The 23,620-nt window shown below is 31.9% G+C and overlaps 1 protein-coding gene and 1 long non-coding RNA gene across 2 annotated transcripts in view; one reads left to right on the forward strand and one right to left on the reverse strand.

The window, feature by feature from the left end:
- LOC106642751 (Rad, Gem/Kir family member 2) overlaps window positions 1–23,620 on the reverse strand; it is an 88,896-nt gene that overhangs the window by 27,835 nt on the left and 37,441 nt on the right. The window contains exon 4 of the mRNA XM_014357610.2: window positions 11,632–11,809. Coding sequence (XP_014213096.2) covers window positions 11,632–11,809 — 178 coding nt within the window. The remainder of the gene's footprint in view (window positions 1–11,631; window positions 11,810–23,620) is intronic.
- Window positions 3,346–4,450, forward strand: LOC149376075 (uncharacterized). The gene is made up of 2 exons (XR_016293025.1): window positions 3,346–3,609; window positions 4,087–4,450. It is a non-coding gene; the product is annotated as an uncharacterized LOC149376075 (long non-coding RNA).

Here is a 23,620-nt window from a genome sequence, read left to right on the forward strand (position 1 = left end):
AAAATGGTTTGAAATGGGACTAGAAACCGTTTTATGGCCAGAACATGGTAAAATAAATATATTTGTACTGAACGATCAGGACATTTTTGTATAAAAGTTTATTAATGAGTAATTTACGTAGACTTTCCAATTTTCGTCATATTTTGCTTTATTATAGTTACTTTATTAGCTACCTTAAATACTACCAAGAACTTAATTTATGCATTATGATATCGGTAAATAATGTTAAGTTTTTGGAAAATGCAATGTTAAGTAAAATTATAATTTTTTTTTTCTTTTTTTTTTTTTTACTTTAATTCACACAAATATGGTAATAAATAAGACGTTACAAAAATTTGGATTGCACCAATGGAAAGAGCGACCTCGAAAACGGTGAAGTAGATACTTTACTCATTGTTTGTACGAATATTGTCATGTCAATTAGTCCGAATGAAAAAAATCTTAACGTCAAATCTTAGCAAAAGTCGATTTTTTTTATCTTAAATGCAAATAAAACAGTGTGCCGAGATCTGAATCGCATGTTGACAATTTTATACTTATTCTGTATGGTCTCTAGAAGATAAAAAGCAATGTTTTTGAACTGTGCCTTCATAAAAAAATTCGGCTACTTTTTACCCCTCAAAAAGTGAAAAATAAAAGGAGATTTCCTCATAAACACATTGCAACAGCGAGTGACGAGCGCCGATGACCCCATCAAGCAACGAGCCAAACTGACTCACGCTCAATTTTTACAAGACGAAACTTGGTGGAACGCCGCGACGCTTAGCCCATATTCAACATTGTATTTTCAGCCAAGTGAGTCAATGTTTTGCACGGGCACAGGAGCGCGCTTTAATCTTCTAGTGCGCGTGTGTCTCATCGCTCTATTTCAAAAGCTCCATTGTCGCAGCCCTGCCCGTGGATTCTGAAATCCTTCGAGCGTCAACTAGAATTAATTACTTTTTCGTTTTCCCTAAAACTATCAAACAAATCCTTTTTTTTTTTTTCAATCGCAGGGAAAAAGTCATTTCAAATAAACCTCGGTATGAGTAATGTGACCGATGACCATTTCGAGTTTAATTGATGAATGGCAAGCTCATCCTTAGAGTAAATAAACGATGAGTAATGGGAGTTGCCATTATTCGTTGATAAATCTGTGTGGGCTAATAAATCTGTGTAGAGAGCGGTACAGAGCACGCGTGCGGGAAAGAAGATTGTAATCAAGTTAATTTATTCACTGCGTCGAATTTCAAATAAAGTTAGCCGGCAAAGTGCGGCGGCAAAAGGAGAGCTTGGCCTTGATGTTCTTGGCAAAAGTTGGGCAGGAGAGTAGAGGCTCCGCTCTCAGCTCGCCTGGGGAGAAATTAAAGTACGGTTAGTCGAAATGGAAAGATGTGGCAGGCTCGAGAGGCAGAAAGGGTGGGTGGGAGAGGGAGGGCGAGGCGAAGGCCGTATACCCCAGAGAGGTAACGGAGAAGAAGAAGAAGACGTCGGGCTGGGTACTGTGGAGCATCCTTCTTGCGCCCCGTTCGGGCGCTCCAACTCGTGTACTGTAATGAGTAATTTCTTCGACAAGGCTGTCAGACGGGCTACGTGCAAATTGGAGTAATCAATGGGTTCTGCTCTCCTTTCGCTGCCCAAGGCCTTTAGGCCTTTTTTCCTTGCCACCACGCCAATATACTGCCACCTGTATACTAACGTACACCACCACAACCCTCTCCATCGCGATTGATCCTTGTGGTCTCAGCCTCCATATCGATGGAGATCGTTCTTCTTTTCAATCCGTATCTTTTGACCATTCGATACATCTTTGATACCTCAAGTGCCTTTCGTCTAAGGGGAAAATTTTTTGGGAATTACGTTGATTTCTTTACTTTCATTGACAAGTTTCCCGTAGGAAGAAAAAAATTCTCAGATCTCTAAACTTTATGACGTTTGTCAATATCACACTTTTTAATATCTTCGTCATTTTTAATATTACACAAAGTATAATGGAATCGGTCACTCACTGGGTAATTGGACCGTTAATCGTTATACTTCATTACCCTACAATCTTCACTCTTTTTCTCACTCGTGGCCATGAATACATAAAAGCTACAAAACGGAATTAATAATTTTAATAACATGTTTAAAAAACTAATGCTGATAATTTTTTGTGTGACTGTGAAAAAAAATAGATTTTAATTTTGGAAATAAACCAAATTGTGAACTGCATGATAATTTGAATGAACTGAAGGCAGCTACGGCTTAGTCCACACAATCGGATTATCAAATATAGACCTATGATTGACGTTACTTGAGAGTCGAGCCGGTTTTCACACGCAGTGTAAGTAGGTCACGCAATAAAATACAATTTGAAAACACATAAAATTCCTTTTGCAGAAAATACTCGTGGAAAATATCCGGAGAGGAGCGCTATTGATTCGATTTTCATGCTCTGCAAATATTAGGAAAAAAGGAAGGTAAGCTGGAAAATTTCATGCGATTTCGTGCGTACGAAAAATCGTTGCAACAAAAAAACAGCTAACCTTCGATGTCAAGTTATGGAGAAGATTCCTTCGATCGATAGGACCTTCATGACGGGTAGAAAAAAAGTTCGCCACGACTTTGCGTGCTGCGTTACCCTCACGTTGTACGAGCAAAAAAATCACTACATGGCACTTGTAGATGCCAAAATCAGCTTTGTGACGAGAAAATAAAAACAACCGAATAACTAACGCACTCGAACAAAGCCATTTGATTTATTGAATCGCGTGACTAAGTACGACCACAGTTTTTTGCAACCTACTCTTTTTAGCAACCAAAGTGACAAAATTTGTTCGCGACATAACGACGCTTGATATTTACGTTCCAAAGACTTACTTCTTATTTTACTTTGCGTACTGGTGAAAAAAAAAAAAAAAAAAAAAAAAAAAAAACTAACGCTGATTTCAGCACGAAAATATCTTACATATATGGAATCGATCCCCAACAGCACTCGATGGCAAGCTTCAAAGAGTTTGGGCGAGCGACGTGGGGAAAGGGGGAAAAGAGAAAAAGCTCGGAAAAAGCAAACTTGCCCTTCACGCTCGCATTCCAATGACTTTGAGCGCGTGTCATAGCTCGAATTTTTCACTCCGACTGGTATGACCCGTGCGGCTGAACCGATGGTGTACAATAAAAGCGAGTGCGAACCGGATTATTGACTTACTCGGGGAACTCTGGCTATGAATGCAGTACACTCGAGAAATGAGGGATGCGGGACCCAGTGGGGGGGGGGAGTGGGGTGGCAGAGCTTGCGGCTGAAGGCGAGCTCGCGAGGAATTCGAAAATTCTCATCGGCTCGCTGCCCACGTTCCATCGGCTCGCCCGGGCTTCTTGCACCCCTCCTCTACCTTTTCTGTCCCCTTCCGCACCCGTGGTCTCTAATTCTCATGCCCCCCCTACCACTCACCCGCCGTTCGGTGAGCCGGAAATTTTTAAGCAGCTGCTCTCGAGTAAAGCTGCTACGCGCGCGAAAAATCCACGCATTTGAGAAAGCTCCCCGGCCGTGAGAGGTTAACGGACGTCGACTGTTGGTTACATAGTGTTAGTGATCAACTTTTACCGCTGTTTTGAAAATAGTACCTCCTAAGATGGAAGTTGCCAAGGGTGAGCATTTGAGTGAACGCAGTTGATTGCGTTACCATTTTTTTTTTTTTTTTTTTTTTTTTTTTCAATTTTTGCGGAATCACGAAAAGTCAGAAAATTTTTGCAACTTACTCTTATTCAATCAGTGTACTTAGGATTAAACACGATACACTCGTGTAGTGTAGAATTTAACGGATGATATGCTCCCTTAACTTTTTTAAAAACAGTTGTGCAAAGTTGCCAGCATACGTGGAAGCTTTAAAATACATTCATAGCAAATAATTTGAAATAATCAATGACTGCAGGGATGTACATTCATTTATACGTACACAACCGTTATTTTTTTGTAATCTTTGCTAATCCTATGCCGATTAATCGCAGATGTCAAACCACATGCAATGATTTTAGTCTGATTTTCTAGATCTAAGCTTTACTATGTCTTGTTATTGGTTGCAATCGGATTGATTTGTTTGCTTGTGTGTTTCACCCTGACAACAGTCGACGACAGCGTCTCACGACTCGTCGAGCAATCAACCAACGTAACGGCGGCGTCACAATCGATAAAAACGTCAAAGTCATCGGTGCAGAGCATCGAGACAAAGTCGGTCGTCGAGTCAAGTCGGTCCGTCAAATCGGTCTCCATGTCATCTCAATCGCACAAATCTGTGGAGGTCGAGGAGACTGTTGAGTACGAGGGGTAACGATGTCACTTGCGGCAAAGATGTTGACGATTACAGGACAACATCCAAACAATTTTCGGAAGTTATGAAAACGCTCAGAAGAAGGTATTTCCTCTTGTCCGGCGTGTCGTTTGTCACGTTTCGGCCGAAGATGGGGTTTCATTTTTTTTCCTTATCATTTTTTTTTTAATTTTTTTTTTTTTATTACAATAGACACATAGCTTTTTTGTTTAACTGTAGAATTATATTCAAATTAGATAAATCTCCCCTTGAGGGTGATTCCTACATTTATTTCAAAGCTGGATGGGAGTAACGGTATTATTGTAAACGAACGAAAATTCCTCAATTTTGGGCTGTTGTAATGCATGAAGTTATTTGTAAATTTTGTAAGAATTTGTATTCGCTTGTGAATTGTGATCTATTATAACCAAATATTAAAAAAAAGAAAAGCACCAGTGTCAATTATAAAGTTTATTTGATTGCACGAATAACACATCCTAAAAAAGACATACTACAGAAGTTATCAAAAATGTCGCAAAGCAACGAATCGTCAAACCAAAGTTGGAAAAGCGCATTAAAATTCGAAGCTGCTCGAACGGGCTTGGGAACCTCCTTCGAAAAGACAAACATTTTCCCAGCTAAAATAAGTATGGTGCGTGGCCCAGGGCATGTCAGAGCTCCGATGTGACGAAAAAATAAAAGAAAAACGGACACGCCGTGAAAGAAGAGGCGCAAGAATTTGAATACCTCGCTCGCTTTCCCTGGCTCAATTATTGCAGTCTGGCTGGCATCCAAGATACCACGAGGCTTCTTGCGAGCTTCACTGTTTCCTCGTTATAAGCGCATGTTTCGGCATTGTTCGAAATTTTCGGGACTATTTTTGCCCAAAGCCAGCTGGTCTCGCGCTCTCTCCTCCGCCCATTCTCCTTACCCCTGCTTCGTTGGCTCATTCAATCAAGTACAACTAGTCCGCATGTCAGAAGATTCATTTCGGAGCTTTTGTTAATTCGATGCTTGTTCTCGGATTCGGTGTCAATGCTGTTTTCCTTTATTCCCCCGCGCTTTCTAATTTAATTTGGTTTTTATTGGAGATGGTTTTTATTTTTTAAGGAGAAAATGCAAAAGCTAATTGTACATATTATTACATTGGACAGTACAACATTATACCAGAGTTAAACGATTGCGTTACGATTCACAGGCAGGTAGTTGGAAGTGTTTATATTGTGTGTCAATCGTTTTCTTATGATGAAAAGTTAATTTGTACATTATTTGTAAGAAAATAAATAAATTTAAATAAAATGGTTTTGTTGTTTTATTGTCAATGCTAAGCCAATTTTTTTTAAACAATTTTTCACTCGTAGTATGACAGCGTCCACTTTGTAAGTAAGTCATTCTATGTTTTCCGACGCAGAGAGAAACATCTTGTTTTTACAACCAAAGTACCAATTCTGTAAACAATTTAAAACTACTCTTCACCAAAGTTGAGTAAATATTTGTACAAAAGTTTTTTTAAATGTTGATTTATAAAATAATCCTCGGTGACTCTGATTTTCTTTATAAATTAATTTTCACTTGAATTTCTATTGATTTTTCAAGCTACATGTATACAAGCTAACGTAATTTCATATAAATTGCTTCAAATCATTGCACTTGTAATAAAACAATGCGCTCATAAAATTAACATATTCATACTGGATGGTTTCACAATATTATGCATAAATTGCATCATGAATATCTTGAAGGATTGATATCAGCAAAAGTGGTACTTCTGAAAACGTCCAATTTCACTCATCAATAAATTTAAAGCAGTAAACGTAGTGTAATGAAGTAAAAAATAAGGTCCCTGACGAAGCCAGAAAGTGGAAAAAGAGATGAAAGGCTAGATAAAAGACTAGAAAAAAAGAGCTTAAAACGTAGCGCAGCCAAGGAAACACGAGCTGAGCTGTACGAAGAAAAGCTGCGGCAGTCATGTAAAAAAAGGCAGCTTCGATCGATCTGGAAAATATAAGATCAAGATTAACTTTGATGGAAAAAAGGGATTGGTTCACCGAGAAAAGAATGCTAGAAAAAGTCAGTGATTGCTTCAGTCATCTTTATTCCATTATGGTCTAATTAGCAGCATTGCAATAAGACCATAGGATATGGTTTTAATAGTATCTATAAATGCGCGTATGCCCGAGAGTCCTCGTCTGGCACTAAATATCATAAATTTCTCTCTCCTTTTTTAATAGTATCTTTAATTAATAAGTCATATCACTTTAGTTGTCCAATTAATTTCCGAGAAAGCTGTTAATCACTATTTTGACACAAAAAATTTAAGACTCGTACTGTCATTAATACACTAGAATTTAATGAGAAAAACTGTAACATTAACATTCGCAAAGTAGTCGATGGCACACAGCCGAAAGAGCGAGCTCGGGCCAACTGTGTGTTGACAAACAAAGTTTGGACTCCCTTGTCGTCTTTACTTTTTGATTCTTTATGCTGCTCTTGAGAGAAACTTGGTCAATCAATCCTCATGACGAATAAATGAATAATTTCAAGAAAGTTTCCTGCTGGCCATACTTTATTCGGAAAATATATTTTTTCAAAGCATATAAACAAAAAGGTTATACTTTTCGAAATAATTTGTATTTCTTGGTGTTTCAAGTTGACTACGCCAATAACAATATATATTCTATTATAATCATTCTCAAATAGCATTCCTATAAGATCAAGTCAGTTTTAATAGGGGCGTCAATTTTATTTAGTAACAGTACACATTGTATTTAATTAGAACTGTTATTTACATACTATGTAAGTTGGATACCATTGTTTTATTATGACAATAAGAATAATAACAATAATTGTAATTATAAGTTTATTAATAAATAATAATTACTATTGCCTTTAAAATTTTTATTATTAATATTTCAATAACGTTCATTTTTGAACAGATAATAAAATTTTGGAACAACATACAAAATTTTCATTCCACTGAAATTTATGTTTATTCAAATGGAAGTATCAAGTATGCGTATGCTAAAATACTAAATAAGTACTGGATGACAAGTGATAAAATAAAATTTTAAAGATATAATAATAAACAAAGGACTGATTTCCATTCAGTTACAATTTACATAGTTAGTAAAGAAAATTGACTTGATGTTATATGAATGACATTTAAAAACTATTACAGTATAGAATTGTGATTGACGTAGACAACTCGGAATATTGTACCAAGAAACGGAAATCATTTTAAAAAGGAACTTTTTTTCATTCATGTATAAATTACTTCAACACAGTAACTATTTTTAGAATTATTATAAATAATCACATCATAAGACTCTGAGCTGACAAGTAGAATAAAATTCGAGTAAATTAGTTGGATGCGATTCAGTTGATTTTTAGGATCGTTTTAATAGTAATTAAGTGTTATATACTTAACTGTAAAAAGCCTGATACATATTTATAGAAAGTCATAGTATTTCCACTTAGAACCTTGAAAGTTTCAGACACTAAAACTCTAGAACAAAAAACACAGAAATATTCACAATGTGATGCTATCCATTCTCTGCTCGTAAAAACTCATAACACTATTGAAGTATTGGTTTTGATACTTGAATGTGGTACCTAAAAGCTACGATAGTTATTTTCCACCTGACATATCATTTAAAAGCGTATCTTACTTTTTTTTTTTTTTTTATGGAAACAAGGGTATTGTTTTCCAAGCGTCTCACTCTGTGAAAGAAAATAATAGGATGATCTAGCTGAGCTCAGATAAAAAAAGAAACTAGAAACATAGTGATTGAAAAATAATATTTTTAAAGTGATATGTGTACCGATGGTCAACCAGGATTTAGAAACGATGTCTTTCGTTTTGGAGTATCTTATCAGATTCATTTTTTGTCGCCAGTAATAATTTGATGCAAGAACGACTTTCTCTTTTGTCTTTAAAGCAACAGTTAACATTGTGTACAACGAATCTTTCGAAACATTAGTAGTCTTACTTATGAATGCATCCTACTGCTTTTAAACACTTCATTACTGTTAATCATCAACTTACACTGATGTTGACGAATCTGTAAGTGTCTGATGTGAATCTTGATTTAATAGCGTTTCCAAGTCATTACCTTCAAAATTGTATCTTTTACGCTGTAGTCGTCGGCTTTAAGCTGCTAAAACCATTCGCTATAAATTTTTTCAGGAGGAGCATTATTACTATGAACTTCCAGAAGTAAATGACGACTCTAAGCTGTAGTTTACTTTTAGAAAAAAAATGCAATAAAATCCGTGGCCTAAGCTTTTCTGTATTAGGAATAGAATACGACAGTTTCAATGTGACAAAAATAAACATTTTTAATAATACTGAAATAGAATGGAACATACGAAATTTTAACGCCTGTTCGCAGTATTTCTACATGCATGCATTGCCGTCTAAAACTACTCGCCCACATAATGGTAATGGTATAATTATGTCAGTGAACGGCAGAAACTTATTCAAGTACCCAACAAATACTAGTGAAAGTTAGCTGTTAACACTTTTTCTGAGTCTTAAGTTACTTGCTATATACAATATTTTAGTTCAAAGTATAACACGCAAGAAATTTTTTTCATGATGAAAATCATTAAAACCACAACAAGTACAGGAAAATAAAAATCTTCGCATAACTCTATTCATACTATAGGTGATGTGAGCTAGTTCTGAAATATTTTAATACTTGTTGCGTACTTACACTTCTCACACAAAAAAAAGTTTCATATGGTTAGTGAAAATGACTACTTTGCAAGCCTATTTCTACCAAAAAATTGAAGCTCTGTAAAAACATAGTTTTTTTTTATTTCTTATATATAAATAACAGGGTCTCTTATTTCTTTAAGCCAACGCTGTTATGTATGTTGTATCATAGGGTTACAGCAACAATTAGCAATTTTTTTGTGTGCACTGTGAATTTGTATTAAACGCTTATTTCTTAGTGAAACAAGAATCAATTCTCAATAAAAATATTATTTAAATTTATTCCAAGATTTATACGTTTCGGAAAGATTTTACTATTTCTTCTCTGATACCATACCTCTTAAAGCTGTTCGCTCCACGCAGCACTTGGAAAGAGCCCCACCTTTAGGGGAAAATATGTCGATACTAAAGAACAAGAATACACAGCCTTTTATGAACAATAATGTGTTACAAGCGTCTATTTCAACAATAACGCATCATTAACAACTGATGTAAATTCTTTGGGTGTTGAGTATACTTTCAAGCTTAAAAATACCCATAAATGGTGAATTAATAAAAAAATTAATACAATAGTTATTTATGTAACAAGTGCGGAAAAGACGATTTCCCACACGAGTCGTGATTGACTCGCACGAATGGCAATGTCAAATCCTGAAAAAATATTCATTACAATTAATATAATTTTTGTATGGCTGAGCAAGTATTATTAAAAGATGATGTGAGCAATATTCTTGACTACAAAAAATATTTGAAGTGATTTTAGTGCATCTATATATCGTACGCCATACAGAAAGTCAAACAAGCTAACCTTTTTGTGTTGTTTGGACAGTCAGATACTAGAATTTGACATCATTTTTTTTCTGGTAGCAGTATCGAGGCTATTTTGCTCGACTTTGTTATAAGCGTATGAGTTATACACCCACTAAAATCACTTCACATTTTTTTTTAGTCAAAAAGGTTTCTCACGCGATCTTTGAATGACACTTGCTCAACCATACAAAAATTATATTGGTTGTAATAAATATTTTTATAGATTTGACATCGTGGAGGTCGTCCACTATCCAGCCAGCGTTGCAAAAAAACACCGACTAGAGCGCTGGCTGACTTCACTCTCACAGCGAATATGAGTTTTACATGGGCTTTGTAATCTAGAATCTTATAGAACGTGTGGGTTACATTCTAGGTCAAAATGTTGTGTGCAAAAAAGTTGTATTTCAATAAGATCTACAACTTTTGTTGTCAATTTTACAATCCAAAATATAAAACAAATAAGTAAGATGGAGAAAAATATATTTGTTTTGCTATTTTTGAGCACTTTTCGACCTACAGAACGTTTGGGCTTCTTTCTGGACGAAAATGGTAAGTACAAAAAAAATAGGTGTGAGTCGTGAGACCCACGACAGATGTGGAACATTAAATAATATGTTATTGATCTCGGTAGTATTTGATTGTCTATGATGACAATAGAAGTTTTTGTCAGGTAAGTACCATCGTCTCCAGGGCTATTTTGCGGCCTGAAGGACCTACGAAACAAGGCCTGAGGGACGTAAGGCAGCCACGGAGCAATGGCGCTTATGTGGCGAATCCTATTTTTTTTACCGAGTGCATGCCAATCTCTCAAAAGTGCACGAGGTAGGAAAAGTATTAATTTTTTTAACTTTAAATAATCTTCATTTCATATTTTAATATTAAAAAGACAGCTTATTTATAAATATATATTTTGATCAGTGAATATTATAGATTAGGAAAAAGCAAATTATGTTTTATTTTTTTTTTTTGTTCAGTAACATATAAACAACGAGAATAAGAAAAAAATATAATAGACAGTAAAGAATATCTATACTACCTACCTACACAAAGGTACGTACAGTAGTTTAACGAACGTTCTTGTTCATTACTTTCTCTGTCCCTTTGTCTCTTTGCGGATTCGGATACCTGTTTACTGTGCGTAGTTGTGCATGTGCGCGAATTTCGTTGGGTTGACTCTTTATTAAAGACGGGTTAAGATGGAATTTGAATTAAACACCGAGATAAACACAGTTGGAAAACCCCGGGAAAACTGTGCATTATGGTCAAATATTAATATTTTTAAATAATCCTATTTACACAGAATAAATTTTTTTTAAATGATGAAAAAATTATTCTAATTCTAATATTAATTAATCATATTCTACAAGCACAAAATTGAGCACAAAATATTTTAAAAAAGCAATGAAAAAGGCCTACCTGTATGAGTACAATAGAGAGAGAGACGGAGAGAGAGAGAGCGAGCTTTGTCATTTACTTTTAAAGTTATAATCAAATAAGATGTCCAATGACAGTCGGTAAATAATTGAAAACAACGTCTAATGGTGGTACTGTCATATATTTGTATTTATACAAAAACAAAATCAACGTTTCAGCCGTTTGGACAATGTCCCAGCCCTCATCAGGTGCAAAAAGCTCTGACTCTTACGAAAGGGACAATTCGTAATGATTTTGCATCAATACAAAAATAATGACAGAATCACTATTTGACGTTGTTTTCAATTTTAAAGTTATTTTAATTTTATTTTTATTGAAACCAAATAATTTTATTTAATTATCTGAAATCTTAAATCAATCATTACAAACTGAGAAGTAACTCATTGAATTATCTTCACTTACCTACTGCTATTAACTGAAGTATTGCTTCTACTACGTCGTGAAAGAATAGAGTCCCCACGATTGACGACTCCTCTGTTGGTTATACTGAACGCCCTTAGTCTGTATAAGTCATCTCCAGATCGAGGATTATACGCTTTCTCCGGTAGGCTAAGGACTCGAGGTCTTATATGGTCTGGAACTAATAAGACATTTACATTTTTCATAACTTCTTATCGTATTTCTTTGTATCATCCTGTTCATTTAAAATGGTTTACATACATTGACAAATACAGAAAAATTGTAACAATTTTATTTAAATTTTCTCTCAGTCAGTGTCTATCCTTTTTTTTCTATCTAATAAAATTCAATATTTTCGATTTTTTTGTAATGAGTACATTGTATTACTTAGTATTTTAAACCTTTATTAAAAAATTATTAAGGTTTTAGTTTTAAATGGTATTATATACTTTAAGATGTATTTTAAAGATTCTGTGAATCCTCTTACTTCTGAATTCATAAATACATCTAGAAATCCAATACATTATTACAAACATTAAAATTAGTCCAATTACTGATTACTGAATACATTTATTTTACCCCACATACTCATTGTGCATTACCAGTACAACAATTTCTGATGAAAGACTGAATGCTTTTCTTGAATAGAGTAATTCGTTTTTTAAAATACCCTTTACTTAATTAGATTTTAGATTCATTTGTTTGATTCTTACAAGTCCTTTATTCTTACACTCATCCTGAATTATTAACGTTAACTTAAGGTGCCTAGCAAAAAGGGGGTGGTTAAGAAGCTCTTTAATTCTTATTATCGCTTCATTCATCCATACCACCAAGTTTTTGATTCTTTATCCTTGAGATAAAAGAAACATAAGTATAGAGATGCAAGAATTATGACTCAAATATTTATTTTCGTATACAAATATATTTTCTTTAACTATCCTTGAATCTACTACGGGTTTTCTGCTCTGTATAAATTGAAAGGCCGCACAGAATCAAATATAATGTAGTTCTTGTAACAGCAACAACAATTATTAATACCATATACTGAGTAAAATAAGACAAAGTTTGAGAAAAATAATGAAAAATAACTTCATTGTATGATGCCATTAAAATGAGACTTTTACTATTAAACTTTTGCATAAAAACAATATTACTGACTGCTCTAGCCAAATGATTTTCAAATGTTTTTTCTAATGTTTTTTTTACATAAGTTATAAAAAAAAAGTTTAAATAATAAACGTTTATTTAAGGCTTATTAATATTATTTATTTAGAAATTACATAGAAGTATATTACATAGTAGTGTTAGTATTATGAAAAGAATAAAGTTTTAATTTAAATTATTTTTTTGTTCATAGCACTAATAACATTTTGTACGTTAGATGAAAAATCCCTAATTTTTATACTGTAATTGAATTGAAACTTTTTTCTCTAATACCCGTAAATTTTTTGATAAAAATTTTTTGGTAAATTACGGTACATTCTTTAGAATAAATAGTAAATTAGTATTAAATCATATAGTACACCAAATAACTTATTTCTTCTGAAATGTATAAAAAGAGAAACATTGATTTCTTCATTTATAGAATATTGCATTTTCCGGTCACGTAGAGTACGCTCTCAAATATCCAATAACTCAAACACAACTTTGCTTTCCGTGCGACACTACTAATAGCGTGCCTTTACGTTTAACTAGTTTTTAACCTGATTTCATTTACAGAGTTACTAACCAACAGCAATTTTCCTTTTTTTAGGCTTACTTTCAACGAGTAAATGTTTAAGTTTACTTCTGAACAATTTATATCTGTAGCGTGTACTTTATTTGAATAATGCTAAGCCTTAAATATTGATGCAACATTCATAAGCTCAACAATAGTTAGTTTGATCATTGCACTCTAAGATAAGTTTTCAACAATGCTATCTAGTCAGATAATTTATAATAAAAAAAAAAAATTAACCTAATTAAAGAAATTATGTGTTTTATAAGCGTTAGCTAACTGATGACAGTATTAAAATTTTTAATTTATATTTTTTTTATTAATTTTTATATTGATAAAGAGTTGTTTTATCTATTTCAAACGCATTTGGTACCTCATAACAGCTGATGATTAAGACTAGAAGTATTTTTTTAAATGCAATGTAATTCTTTGACCTCAGAGAAATAAAAAAAAACATAATGTGAAAAAACAGATAAATTTTTTTGAGTATATATTTATTTTGTGGAAAAATATTATTGTACCATTTTTTATGACTCCAATATAATAAAAAGGGAACTACTATATTGTTATTCTGCTTCATATGGTATCATTACTCATAAAATTCTAATAAAAAGCTTAGTCTCCGGTAATTTAATAAAAAAATTTCAAGAAACTACGATTAGTAATTGTTTTTTTTAAATGGCCAAACAACTTTTAACTTTTCAAAATTTAAAAGATAAATATTAATATTTTTATAAATCTTATGACACATAACTGACACAATATTTTGATGCAAGAATAATAATTCTCTTACCATCAAAGTATCAAATAAAAAGTTTAAAGAGGTTCGTCTTTTCTTTCAAAGTACAGACAATTAGTCCAGATTAGTGAATTGCAATAAATTTTATGCACAAAATTTTTTGGAATTCTCAAACCAAATAAAGATTAGTTTAAAAGACCTTGTATAGTTCAGTGATCATTAAAAAAATTAATAACACTGTCCTTTTTAATGCCATAAGTACATAATATCTCTAGGTACAGTAGTCCATGTAACAAAAATTATACTAAACTAAACAAACATGTTTATCCTCTCGGTTACATAAAATGCTTCGGTTTTTAACTTGTCAATACTCAAATAGCATTTACATATTTATTTTCGAAATAAACATTTTAAAAACACAGATAATAGAACTTTTTTTTAATTTGCGACAATGTAAGTCTCAGTAGTCCTAGTGTTGAATTGAAAAAAAGTCCCCTTTCAAAGCTATTATTTTTTTTAAAGTAAAAGCTCCTCATCAAATGAAAACTGTATGACAAAAAATTGTCTAAGAAATTGTCTGTTCATCTAAAATAAAAATTCTCTCCCATAAATTTCCATACGTAAAATGTAATACGAGCGTATCATATACGCATATAAGTTGAAAATCCTCTGATAACACATATTAATTGGACTGAAATCATCACCACTTAGTTTTTACAAACGAATCATATGAAATAATTAAACATTGCATATACATTTAAAAAGGTTCATTTGCATGCTTAAAAGGATAAGAAAGACATGAAAACTAATACATTTTTTAGGTATTTTATATTTTACAATTCACAAGGAATCCTAACCTTCAAACGTTTAATATACCAATCCTTAGTTTATTTAGCTATAAATTATTTAAAATTTAACTATTTTAAAGAGCATGGTATGGTTACATCCTGTGAAAGTAATGAAGGAATAATAATTGTAATATTTTGTGGAAACCTTTTTACAGCTATTTAAGAAATGAGAAACACTTTTAGCTCGTTTATTGTGGGAATTGTTTTTTTTTTTTTTTTAATCGAAGGTATTCGATAAAAAAAATTTACTTCATCCATTTAATGTAACCTTATAACGTATCTTTTTAATATTTTCAATTTACTAATGTTGTGGAAATGAAAGAAATTATACTTTATAATGCCAAAGATTAGTCTAAATACTCCATACTTTTCATCTGCATAGTTTATGAGATTTTGTAGTTCAAAATTATAAGCTTACACATGAAGGACGGAAAATGTGCTAAAAAAGCGATTGTAAAGTGAAACATCTTTCCAAACGTAATTCACCATATTTATATAAAATATATCCACATTTCGGGAAAAAGTCGAACATTTTAGGGTAAAAAATCGACCCTCTAGAAAAAATGAATAAAACTTTAGATAGATCTCACGATATTTCATACTACTTATAGTCTGGTAGCTGAAGCATCAAAAAATAGCCAATAAGGAACAAATCGGAGATAGCATCCAAACTTTGCAGATCGCTTCGTATTATGGTCTGTAAACATGGAAAAATAGTTTTGTCCAACTAAACCACGGGCTTCAATTGTTATTAAACAATTAGTAAAAATTTACCATTTTTTGCTTAGTTTTTCTCATATAACTTTTTTTGTGGCTGTCGGATTGCAAAAATTGCTAAAGATATTTTGTTTGTTATTTAATTATCTACCGATCTGTGTAGGTTAGATCATTGGAAGACTTTTTTTCGCGAAGTTATATTGCAAAAAAGTGCAAAAATCGTCGTTATAAATTGTCATTTTGAAACATCCATAACTTTTATAATGTTTGATGAAAATGCTTCAAAATTTGGTATTCGATAGCTCTTACATATATCTTAAGCTATGCTCAAGGCTTTTCTTGTATTATGAAAAATAACGTAAATAAACTATAATTAATTAAAAAATTCATTTGATTGTCCTGATCGTTAAAATTGAGCTAGACTGAAACTTTAGAATGGATTTTATTCAGAATACAAAGAACTTCAATATTGTAAAAAAAAAATTTTTTTTTTAATTTTTACCCCGATTTTTTACAAAATTTAATTTTGCAACATTAACAAATTAACATTACTCGATCATTTTTTATTGTGGAGAAGTAGAACTAGTTCCATCTAATAGTGTATATTTTTACACAAATTTACAAAAAAAAATTTTTACGATACGATGTTTTTAACTATAGTTATTAACAATTTAGTGTTTGTTGCAATTGTTTTATTTCTATCGGTTTTTTCGATTTGAGAAAAATAATATAGTATCTACATAGCATCTGTTGTTGTAATGTATGACTAACAGATTTTTTAACAAATAATTGACAGTTAGAAAAAATTACTTATTTACAGAGTCTTACGTGCGATAACGGCCTGTGTACGGCGGATTGCATGTTTCAGGCGTTTCCATACCAGTTCGAAAAATCATATTATTTGATCTTTTACTTTTATTATTGTTTTGTAATAACTAAAAATACATAAACATACATTTTTATACAAAATTTATTATGTGAATGCAAGAAAATACGTAGTACATGATATTTGTTGCATAAATTTTTTATAAAATACTATTTCTTATATTTTACGTTTTTTTGTTACTGGTGGGTGATCACTATTACTCTCGGTGTCATCTTCTATTTCGGCGAACAAGATGTCATCAGAATCGTCTTCTAATACTAATTCACTCATCTGGATTTGAATTTGCTCATGCTCTACGTTCTGAGTACTGTATATGTCGTTATCATCTTCATCTTCACTAAGAGACACTATTCTGTCTTCCATGTTAGCACAATTTTTACCTTCACAGTATTTACACACGGCTGAGCAATGGATTCCATTGTTTTTGCAGCTACATTTTCCTCCACATCCCTTCTTGCATTTACACGCGATCTGTTTTAATATTTTTTCAGGAATGAGTGGCTGCAGTGTAATAACCGGAAGCAGTCCATTTTCAAATTTTTTCCATTCCCATTTTTCTACGTCCACTCCGCTATCAGTTTGCAGTCATTGCCTTATTTGATAATATACTCTGCAGGAGTGCTCACGGGCTGCCCCTTCAGTTGGGGGTAACAAAGATATATTAAAATTTTTGTGACAGGATATTTTTCGGAAAATATTAAAACGAAACTCGTTTAAAGGGCATTCTTCTTGAGTTGTACCTCCATAGATAGCTTGAATCAGTTTTTGACCTCTTTTCAAACTAATACATCGTAAGGTACAGCACCGTCAACTGCAGTTCTCTATTCGTACGCAGTAAAAGTGAAAGGTAGGGATTCTCAAATACGTTCGAAAAGAAAACTATCGTTCACATGCGTCGACGCCTGAAACATGCAATCCGCCGTACACAGGCCGTTATCGCACGTAAGACTCTGTAAATAAGTAATTTTTTCTAACTGTCAATTATTTGTTAAAAAATCTGTTAGTCATACATTACAACAACAGATGCTATGTAGATACTATATTATTTTTCTCAAATCGAAAAAACCGATAGAAATTAAACAATTGCAACAAACACTAAATTGTTAATAACTATAGTTAAAAACATCGTATCGTAAAACTTTTTTTTTGTAAATTTGTGTAAAAATATACACTATTAGATGGAACTAGTTCTACTTCTCCACAATAAAAAATGATCGAGTAATGTTAATTTGTTAATGTTGCAAAATTAAATTTTGTAAAAAATCGGGGTAAAAATTAAAAAAAAAATTTTTTTTTTACAATATTGAAGTTCTTTGTATTCTGAATAAAATCCATTCTAAAGTTTCAGTCTAGCTCAATTTTAACGATCAGGACAATCAAATGAATTTTTTAATTAATTATAGTTTATTTACGTTATTTTTCATAATACAAGAAAAGCCTTGAGCATAGCTTAAGATATCTATAAGAGCTATCGAATACCAAATTTTGAAGCATTTTCATCAAACATTATAAAAGTTATGGATGTTTCAAAATGACAATTTATAACGACGATTTTTGCACTTTTTTGCAATATAACTTCGCGAAAAAAAGTCTTCCAATGATCTTACCTACACAGATCGGTAGATAATTAAATAACGAACAAAATATTTTAGCTATTTTTGCAATCCGACAGCCACAAAAAAAGTTATATGAGAAAAACTAAGAAAAAAAATGGTAAATTTTTACTAATTGTTTAATAACAATTGAAGCCCGTGGTTTGGTTGGACAAAACTATTTTTCCATGTTTACAGACTATAATACGAAGCGATCTGCAAAGTTTGGACGCTATCTCCGATTTGTTCCTTATTGATTGCTTCAGCTACCGGACTATTATATTCTTATGGACATCTGAAGGTGGCAAAAAGCCATCCTACCACATTACTTCTTCATATTCGTCTATTATACATAAAAATTTGGAATTTGATACACGTATCTACTCACGAAACTTATGGAATCAGTTTTGAATATCAGAAAATAACGAACGCTTTTTTGTAGTCTAAGAAGACTTAAAAATTTCTCGTTTACGTTCCAGACTTCATTTAGGTTCTGACCAGATAAAAAATTGTCCAACTTTAGATATAGTCTAAAAGACACACAGGCACCCGAGAAATACCGAAAAATGTGTAATCTATCTTTCAATGCATTTTTTAAAAGTTTTTTTGTAACATCATGTGTACATAAATACTTAATTCTCATTAAGCTATGTTGTGTACAAAACTTTTTGGTCCTATCAAACCAAGTAAATATTAGTTTACATGGCCTTTTATGATTTAGTAAAAGGAACTTGCACGATCTTCTTTGATACCTACATTACACAGAATGAAGCCTACAAGTTATTCAAGACCTACAAATCTAATGGAGGAATTAACTTTGAAAAATCCATCCCAATAACCCAAAACTTATCTTTATAATTAAAAAAAAGCGGATAAAATGAAAGTTTTTCTTGTAAACGCGCTGATAACGTAAGTCGTTAAGTTACGTTCCAGCTGGTGATTTGTTTTACATTTACTTGTTGATAACTTTAAAAAGTCTTTGTATAGATGGTCAATTCCTTAGTATGAAAACACTTAGTACCCAAATAGATAACTAATTTCGGAAGATTTTTATCGAACAAAGGAATAACTATCCTAACAAAATAAGAGGGGAGAGAAAATAATCAGAAAGCACGTTAAGTAGATAAGATAATAATGGACTATGACTTATAAGATTCAAAAAATAGTATGAATATTCTTTAATATTTTAACACAATAATTAGGTCTTTACATAGTAATAATGAACAGTATTGAAGCGCAATCCCTAGATGGGGGACATATCCATTGTTAATTTCCCCAACTAACTATTTCTAAGCCGAGTTTAAAAAAAAAGAGCTTGAAGTCGTACTATTCGTTGTAACAGAGCTACAAATCGAGTACTTGCTATGAAAACTATAAAAAATTTCATACAAAATTTTTTTGTTAAAATAAACAATGATAAGTTTAACGACATAGCATATTTTTTAATATGCAATTTTTGTGCAATTTTTAATGTGCCATTTTTGGGTCGAAATGTGCAAAATTTTGAAACATTTCAATTTATTTCGTCAATTCTAAGCCTCTTTCCTTATCTATTAAATGTATTTTTTTCCTCTAATGTGAAATGGTACGTATCATTTTTTAGCAGTTCAGCGATGCCACAAAGTGCTACTAGCTTCTAGTTAATTCATAGGGTGTACCCCTCGTCGTATGCTACAATCATGCGATGCTTTAGAACTATATTTGATCATCAATGCATTTGCTTCTGAAAGTTTGACTACTGTTTTTTTCGAAAGAATCAAATTCATACGACTCTTAAAATAATATATTCTATGTCATTAGAAAAATGTCACATTACCATTTATCTATATTCGTGCATTAATCAGTTTTCAATTGCTTAAGAAATAAGCAGCAAAACATGTTTTCGATTTATGTGAGATACAAGGCAATACCTATTTTTTACAACTAGTAGTATCGCCAGAAGTAATTGGTGGAAACGATCAGGTGAGTTTTATACAAATAAATTTTCAAGGAGGCTTTATACCAGCAATCATGTCAGAATAACTTTAGCGCTTAATTTATTGGAGTTGAATGTATAATAATTTATTCACATATATTCAAGCGAATTCAGGGGTAATTCGTAAGTATGTTAACTTGCTACTTTTTTTACAAATGTTTATTCAAATCGTTCGAATTTGATACTATATCTTAGTATATCAAGTTCAGGTGCAAGATTTACAGACTCTAAGTAATAAAATATATATCATACACGTTGTGTTGTATGAAACAATAAGAAACTAGTGACGATTTTCATGAATTAGTTGTACAACAGCCAACTCTGTAATAATAAGCAGTTCGACTAACATAACTGACTTTTTTCTGCTAAGTTTAACTTCTTAACATAGAAAATACATTTATAGTCACTGAGTACGTTTCTGCTATTATAAAGTACTCTTACTTGTACTAAAATGAATATCTTATGTAGTCATTGTATGTATACACATAATTAAAAATATTCTAGCTTTATCATTTTAATAAGGGTTATTGGGTTATTATTATTAAATAAAAGAATACATAGTTATATTCTTGAATAAAAGATAATACAAAGATAGTTCATATGGCTTAACTACCTTACAAGCAAGATCACACTATGTCTGGAGGTAAGACCAGCCCAGTAAACACATTTCCTCAAGATTTCTTGTGGATGTATTGTAGGCTTCTAATGTCTATCTGAAAGACATCCTGAGGGAATTTTACCTCCAAAACTCCCTAAAGATGTCGTTCTGATGGACATTAACATTCTACAAGACATTTAAAAGAAACCTCAAGAAAATGTGTTTACCGGGCTGTAACATAATGTTTGAAAAACATAATACTCTAGTGTGACAATCACGTTGATAACTGACAGCAGTAATAATTTTTTGTGCTTATTACTTCAAAATTGTTAATAGTTTTAAGTGCTACATTTTTTACTTCAATTAAAGACTTTAGCGTATGAGTTATTGTGCAGACAAAGTGTAATATTTTCTATACTCCACTCATAAATTTTTGAATCTCATAAATATATTTTTAGAGAAGATAAAACAGATCATTTAAAGAAAAATCGTCCAGGATTTTGGGAGATCTTGACATAATATATACAGAAAAATCATTATTTTTAAAATCATCTGAACAAAGATTGTACATGGTTAAAGCCTTTTTATGACACTAAAGTATAATATCGCATAAGCTTCGCAGTAAATTTGAGATACTAAATATTAAATATCCATTTTTTCCATCTAAGTATTTTTTTTTCTGTCTTGCCTTCACTGATTTTACTAATAAAAAAGTATGAAAAACAGCTTCAATATAGATAAGAATTTAAAAAATTCTATAAGAGGATATTCTAAATTATTAGAATTTCATCAATCTTATAGGATACATAATATAGGATATATTATATACCCTACAAGATCAATAAAACTTTAACACCTTTACATTAAAAAACTCAAATAAAAGGAGTAACACGATTATTTCTCCATATATATTCTAAATTGATAATAATTTTTTGATTTTTCTGCCAACAGACAATCCTCTTCCTCAACGAATTACTGCTACGTATCGCTTTTAACAAGCCAAATGAACCTACAGAAAAGTCATTGTTGTACAATGTGTACACAAACTTTTATACGGAAGTTGGAACTCGATAGTCACATGCGCATCTACCACACCCACAAGTGCCTCACATGTTCTGAAACTTTTCAACGTCCATACAATCTTGCAACTCATGTCCACGAAAATCATAGTTTTCCCTGCCGAATGTGTTCAGAAGTACTTACTACACCTTATTATCTTACTTTACACGAAAGTACCCGTCACCATCAACCTTGCTGTATGTGCTTTGCGGTTTTTAACACGTCTGCTGCTCTAACAAGACACAAGCGCTATGTTCATAAATGCTTGTGATGTAAAACATACATTACAACTTATTTTTGAAAACACCTTGGATATTTTAGCGATGTCTGTATCACATGCGCATTGTTTGAAAATGTTTCATTGTAAGTAACACTCTTGCTAATAAAGTATTTAGATGAGTTTAATTATTGAAGTTTTTATTGCATTACTTAAAGATACAACGCCAATAGCTGCTAAAACGTCTTTCCATAACTTCTGATGTCCTAACTTTTCATAAAATCTGTTATGAAAGCAGACATGATCATGTTGTATCACAGATTTTTGTTTTTTATTTCTAGTTTTGATAAAATTAAAATCCATTCAACTTCCTCCATCCGTTAGTAAAGTAAATATTTTACTATGATACAATAAATTATTGTCAGATATAATTTTGATATTATCTTTAACTATTGTAAAATTAACAAAATATCTTACACTTCATTTTTTCAGAAGTATTGTAAAATCTTTTATTTAATACAATGTTATGTACTTTTTATTTAACAAGTTACAGTAACCATACTTACTTGTACACAATAGATTTCGTTACTAGTACGCATTTCCTTCAGGTCAATTACCAACCCTATAAAAGTGCTCATAAAGCAATGCCTGAGGGACCTTTGTGATAATATATCCCTACAGGAGAGATGCATATGAGTGACAAAATCCATTAAAAACTTTTTTGAAGCAATTGGTTAGTCATATGTAGGTACACCTATATTACAACATCTGACAGCCTCATTATGATTCAACAAACAGCAACATGTTCATAATTACTAGAATAAAAGATCTACTGTTTTACGCTGTTCAACGATGTCATTTATTTTTTTCTTTTAACAACGACATTCCGGCTGATAAGTCGTTCAGCCCTTTTCAAGGACAATTCTAAAAAGTTATACAATCACATTAGCTTATGACAATTATATTAACGCAAGCTTGGAAGCGTACTCAAAGTTAAATCCATCCATGTAAACATGAAAATAGTGGTATTATACAAGAACGTTAGCAATGAGTAATTTTATTCAACACATAATTTATAAAAAAAATTAGGAGACCGTTGAGAATGTTGTCTATTTCCTAATATTTACGTGTAAACGTTACAGTTCAAACTGATAAAAAATTGATATTTGTTCGAAGTAACAATTGCATGTATTTTATTGAACTATAGATACTTCCTCTTGTCTGTTTTCAAAGTGTATAGTCAAAATTTAAAACATTAGGTAAAAGATAATAGCACTATCATTTATATAACTTTATAAGATACATATGTTATTTGATCAATTTGTGTATGTATTCTTTGAGAACAGATTTTAAATTTGGTGTATCACGAATCCTATTCATAGTATCACATTTTCTAATGAATATTATTTCACTAATTAATCGCTTATAAAAGTTACATTCCTGATCAAGTATTTAAATTAACTCTTTATCAAACTTAACTATATGGTCACCATGCAGTACAAACGGGCTGAACGACTTAACAGTCGGAATATCGTTGTAAAAAAGAAAAAAATAAATTAGATCGTTGTACAGCTAAAGCCAATAAATCTTTTATTTCAGTGATGATAAAATATTTGTACTCAAGTCTTGACAAGCTTCGACAGA

This window comes from Copidosoma floridanum, unplaced genomic scaffold, assembly GCF_036245765.1.
Source record: "Copidosoma floridanum isolate Cflo_tuat_1 unplaced genomic scaffold, Cflo_Japanese_pri ptg000001l, whole genome shotgun sequence".
Taxonomy (NCBI): domain Eukaryota; kingdom Metazoa; phylum Arthropoda; class Insecta; order Hymenoptera; family Encyrtidae; genus Copidosoma; species Copidosoma floridanum.